General features: G+C 43.0%; 1 protein-coding gene across 1 annotated transcript in view; it reads right to left on the bottom strand.

Annotated features, from left to right (window-relative positions):
- Positions 1 to 770: 770 nt before the first annotated feature.
- The window catches only part of SLC7A11 (solute carrier family 7 (anionic amino acid transporter light chain, xc- system), member 11), an 82,651-nt gene continuing 77,421 nt past the window's right edge, over positions 771 to 6,000 (bottom strand). Inside the window, exon 12 of the mRNA XM_015411578.1 lies at positions 771 to 838. Within this exon, the coding sequence (XP_015267064.1) occupies positions 771 to 838 (68 nt within the window). The remainder of the gene's footprint in view (positions 839 to 6,000) is intronic.

The following is a 6,000-nucleotide window of genomic DNA, read 5'->3' as shown; positions in this document are numbered from 1 at the left end:
AAGTGAATGACAAGAACCTTTTTAATCTGATGAAGTGTGATGACTTTTTGTCCAGACAGGTACTCCCACCTTCAGTATCACTATTTTGAGAAAGTGAATGGCATGAACCTTTTTAATCTGATGGTGTGCATGCACACGAAAGCTGATACCCAGAATTAAACTCTGTTGGTCTTATGGGTGCCACTGGACTGAAACTTTGTTCTGTTGCTTCAGACTTACACGGTTATCCACTTGAATCTTTTTAATATGTGTTAGATGTTCTCAGCTAAATTAAAGGGTATGGTATTAGAGAGATGAAGTAAGAATAATAGTATTAGCCCCTTTTTGTATACTTCTGTCTTTCTTCAGATCCAATAAATATAGCCACTCCTATTATTTCTAGCTATTTTTGAACATTTTTAAAACAAATGTTCATTTACACTACAATCATCAATGTGAAAAGCAACATTCCTTGTATGATACAATATTATAAAGGGAATGTTATGTCACATTGACTGTATTCTTGTAAACAGAGAAAATGCAGTTTGTTTCACAAAGTATTCATACTATCTCCTTTCAAGACTTTTGTCAATATGTCTATAGTAACAGATAACCATGCCTAAAATCAAACAGTTCCATCTGTAGTTCCTTATCAGAAATGAGTCTAAAACTGGTGCTCATGTATTCTCCCCAAGCCTCCTTGCTTCGGTGGTGAGAGAAGTCTTTTAGCTGACCAGTGAACAAACTGGATGTCTGTTCAACTCTTGTTCTCTTTCCAAAGCTATGGATGATCAGGATATCTCCTTGTCCTCTTCAGGAACAACTTCCAAGATTATTTGCAAAGATGAAGTTATCCATCCTGTAAAACAGAAGACACGGGAGACTTTTAAGAGAGCTTTTAAGCCAAACAGGCCAATACTATTTTTTTTTTAAGGTTACATTGGCTTGTCAGCTGAAAATACAGTAATTCTATCTTCTTAGGCCACTAAGAAATAGAAAAGAAAATAATTATACTTGATAATTTAGAACTTCAAAGACATGAATACTAAACATACATTGACCAAAGCATGTAGTTCAGACCCTAATCCAAACTATATATTTTATGTATATCCATAGCATGGGAGCTGGGAAATCCCTTTTAAAATGAAAAGTTTCTTCTGATTGGGACAGATGAGAGTGGCAGAGGGATGACACTTAGTGCTTTTCTCTAACTCTTTCACCATTACACATCACCATTCCTGGCAGTCCCCCCCACCCTTGAGGATGCTGGATTGTGAGGTTCAGGATTGCTTTTTACATCACATACAAATTCACTGACACTCTTAAATATCTGTACCTAAGTAGGCCTTGAAAGGAAAAAAAATATGGATTATAGTTATAAGGATTATATGTATAAGGGACACTACAGATTTCACCACAAACCTGTTTGACAGTCAAATGTACTGCGTTTAAAGCTGTCAATCAGATGTGAGCCAATAATACAGCCTGCTTGGTTCATGCTGAACAGCCGTGAACACCTGCCAGACAAGTTTGCATTGGGTTTTTGCAAAACTGTGCATGCACAAAGATGCTGCTGATTCAAACCGATAGACAACAATTATCATCACTAAGGATTACTAAAACCTAGGATTATATTAACCCAGTTTTTGACAAGGTACCTCACCAAAGACTCTCTTGAGTAAATTTAGCAGTCATGGGATAAAAAGGACGGGTTCTCTTATGGATTAAAAACTGGTTAAATGACAAATAGATCAAGACAAGAAGGGGGACCCACGATACTCGCGGCGGGGAGGAGAAGCTCCATGGGAGAAGGAAGCAGCCGCAGGTGAATCCTCTCCCCTGTCCCCAGCACCCACGGCGAGGCCCGCACCTCTCCAAGCTTCCCCCCTCCCCTAGTGGCGGCGAGGCCTTGCTGGCCCACCAAACTTTCTCCCTCCCCCCTCAACAGCAGCGCGGTGAGGCCCTGCTGGCCAATCGAACTTTCTCCCTCCCCCAGCGGCGGCAAAGCATCTCTTGCCTGCCAAACTTTCTCCCTCTCCCCCTTCAGCAGCGGCGGCAGCCCGCCAAACTTTCTCCCTCCCCTGGTGGCAGCGAGGCCTCGCTGGCCTGCCCACCTTCCTCCCTCCTTCCCCGGCGGTGGCGAGGCTTCACCGGCCCGCCAAACTCTATCCCTCCCCCCGGGCGGCAGCGAGGGCTGAATGGCTTACCGTTGCCGGCTGGCCAAGCCTTCTCCCTCTCCCCCTCCCCCTCTCCGGTGGTGGCAGCGGTGGCAAAGCCATTCTAAGAGCATTCCCTGCGCATGTACAGGGGATGCTCTTTTACTTTTTTGGGATTTAATTATCCCACTTGTATTTTTTACAGTTTTCAGATTTTTCTGCACACCTGGGCATTGCCCCACATGCGCAGGAAGATCTCCCTGTCCCCCAGGTGCCCCCTATGTGCGGATTTAGATTTCCGCATGCAGGGGGCACCTTGGGAATTAGATATATAGATGGGTAGCCGTGTGTCTGCAGCAGTAGGGTGTGAGCTTTCATGAGTCACTGCTCACTTCTTCAGATACAGCTAGAATGGAAGTCCATCTGTCCTATTTATTGGAAAGTGGAGTGATTTCAGATGCTGAATGACATTAGCAGGCAAATGACAATAGCAGGTGAATGACAATAGCAGGCATGCTTGGATTTAGGTGAGATATGCAGAAGGGTAATAGGCATGGAGAAATCAGTAATAGTAATGAGACAGGAAACCTAGGTCTCGATTCAATTGAGGAAGCAAAGAGTAGGAATAAATGGACAGTTCTCACAATGGAAGGAAGTAAGGACCAGTATTGGGGCTGGTACTATTTATGGTACTATTGGGGCTGAGAAGAACATCTCTCAGAATACAGCTTATGTGTTCTACAGAAGTCTAAATTGGCTTAGAACCATAAACCTCCCTTACAAGGCTTTTGAACAGATTATGTAATTTGACTCTGAATGCCCCCTATAAATACGAAATATTCTTACGGATCCTTTCTTGGAATAAAAACAAAAATGCAAAGCTTTTAGTTTAGGATAGATTCAGACCCCAATTTCCATCGTATTAAAATCCCTTTTCTTTCCTGTGAATTGGGGGTGGGGGAAATCTGATCTATATCAGCAGCTATGAGGATATTTATACTGTGGTGTGCTGGAACCGGTGCCATCTCTGAAGGTCTAGGAGACCATGCGGGGGTGGTATGTGGAATGGATCTGGTGCCCTCAACCCATGCCGTTTCAGACACCTGCACTTGGACCGAGCTGCCCTTCACGTCTGCTTCAGCCGCTAATCGTTTCCATTTGCACGCCTGTCGTCTTTTATTTAGGGCTAGGCACTTTCGATGCTAATAGAAACATCAAGCAGAATTAAACTGTATCATCCTCAGGGCAGATGTCTTGGTCTCCGCCAAATAAAGGAAATTTGTAATGCAATTATTATTTTTTTTTTAAAGGCAATGTGTTTTGCGGCAGCAGTTGCTGAGGAATATCATAGCTGGTGTGCATTTGGCTGTAATTCAGACCACAGAAGAGTAACAAAGGTGGGTTTTAAATCCAATCCGTTGACGGCAATGGAGCTTTTATTGCCCCAGGAACAAACAATGGACATGTGAAGGGGTGTCACATGCTCCGAGCACTGTCTCCTCTATCTGGTGAGGGCACCTTTTTTAATAAAAAAAATTATTTAAGTGAGGGCACTTGAAGGTTGGAAGCTGAGGGCTGTTATGGCCCAGTTTCCTGAGATTCAGATTTAACTCAAAATGAGAGGAATTGAACCTGGGACTTCTGACATACAACGCAGCTGCTCCCCCAGTGACCTGTGACCTTCTCTGCGTCAGGCGACGTGACAGAGGGAATGCTTTTGGAAACACAGTTAGATTAAAATGAAAAATTAATTTTTTTAAACAGTTACTGGAATAGACTCCAGTCAAGAAAACTGGCATTTCTAAAGAGATCACCCTGCCAAGTGTAATCAATACATTTAGCAGGAGTATTTCTGTCTCACAGAGAGAGGCCTTGTCAAGAGCAGTTACAGGTTATTGACTACAGTTCTGAAATGAGACCAGACACACTTCTTTTTCAATTATTTTCTTCACATTTTTATTCCACCCTGGCTCCAAGAAGAAAAGGGGAACACACGTGGTTCTCCCTTTCTCCGTGTGCTCCTGACAGCCACCCTGTGAGAAAGCGAGTGGCCCAGGGTCCCCCGGTGGGCTTTGCGGAGACTTGAACCTTGCGATAAGTACAAAAGAGGGTGACCAAGATGGTTAGGAGTTTGGAGCATCTTTCCTATGAGGAAAGGCTGAAGAATCTGGGACTTTTCAGTTTATAAAAGATGACTGGGGGAGGGAAACATGATAGGGTAGAGAGAGTTGACAAATAATTTTTTTTTCCTCCCTCTCCCAAAATACTAGAACTCAAGGGCATCCAATGAAGCTGATTTGCAGTAGGTTCAGGATGAACAAAAGCAAATACTATTTTACACCAAAAGTGGTTACAGTGTGGAATTCACTGCCAGAGGACATAGTGATGGCCACAGGAATAAACAGCTTTAAATGGGCATTAGATAAATTCATGGAGGATAAGTCTACTAAGGCTACTAAGCCTCTGAATCCCAGAGCCAGGAGGCAACATCAAGGGAAGGCCTCAGCCTCTATTCCCTGTTGTTGGCCATCCAGAGGAACTGGGTGGCCAGTGTGTGAGATAGGATGCTGGACTAGATGGACCATTGATCTGATCCAGCAGGGCTCTTCTTATGTTCTTATCACTGAATTTTATGATTTGTGACTAATTTAATTACCTATTTAAACAATTGCCTGCTGTGTGGAGCAGTTATCAGCAAAGTTTGGGTTGGCAGTAATAGTCATCCAGCTGCATGAAAACATACATGAATAAGAAGCCAATTGCAGTGTAGTACATGGTTAGTAAGGAATACAGTGAAGCTACCTGTTCCCACAACATCTGATTGTTTTGATGCACAGCCTGTATTCTGGACAAGAATATGGGGAAACAGATTGGTTTCCAAAAGGCAAAGGTATGAAACAAGGGTGTATTTTATCTCCCTGTCTCTTCAATCTATATGCAGAACATGTCATAAAGAAATCTGGATTAGATTTAGATGAAGGTGGAGTGAAAACTGCTGGAAGGAACAGTAACAATTTGAGATATGCAAGTAACACCACATTACTGGCAGAAAACAGCTCCTAATGAAGGTTAAAGCAGAAAGTACCAAAAAGCAGGATTGAATGACTACTGGGGAATGACACAACTTTAAAAGCTGACAGCAAAGAAACTGAAACTGTTAAAGATCTTCTATTCCCTCGGCTCCCTCATCTACCAAAAGGGGGACTGCACCCAAGAAATCAGGAGAGTGAGACTGGGAAGGGCAGCCACGAAGGAGCTACAACAAATTCTTAAGGGTTAGGGTGTGTCACTGGTGAACAAGAGGAAGAGAATTCATACCATAGTATGTTCCACTATTATGTATGTGTGGGTGTGAAAGTTGGACCATGAAGACAGCTGACAGGAAGAAAGTTGATTCATTTGAAATGTGGTGTTAGAGGAGGGTTTTACAGATATCATGGACCACCAAAAAGACAAGTAAGTGGGTTCTAGATCAAATCAATTCTGAACTCTCCTGAGAAGCTAAAATGACTAAACAGAGGCTATCGTACTTTGGTCACATTATGAGAAGACAAGAGTCACTGACACACTGGAAAAGACAATAATTCTCAGAAAAACTGAAGCAGCAGGAAAAGAGGAAGACCCAACATGAGATGGATTAACTCAATCAAGGATGCCATGGCCCTCAGTTTGCAAGACCTGCAAGGCTGTTAACAATAGGGCATTTTGGAGGTCATGCATTCATAAAGTGACCATCAGTCAGAAGCAACTTGATGGCACTTAGCAAACACACAACCTGTTGAACAGCCATGAACTGTTTGTCAACATGATCATCAAAAAATCAGCTCCCTGTTCATGACCGTCGAACAAGACGTGACCTGAATTG

This window comes from Gekko japonicus, unplaced genomic scaffold (assembly GCF_001447785.1).
Source record: "Gekko japonicus isolate JY-2015 unplaced genomic scaffold, Gekko_japonicus_V1.1 scaffold11, whole genome shotgun sequence".
Lineage (NCBI taxonomy): Eukaryota > Metazoa > Chordata > Lepidosauria > Squamata > Gekkonidae > Gekko > Gekko japonicus.
This window is presented reverse-complemented; position numbering and strand designations above follow the sequence as displayed.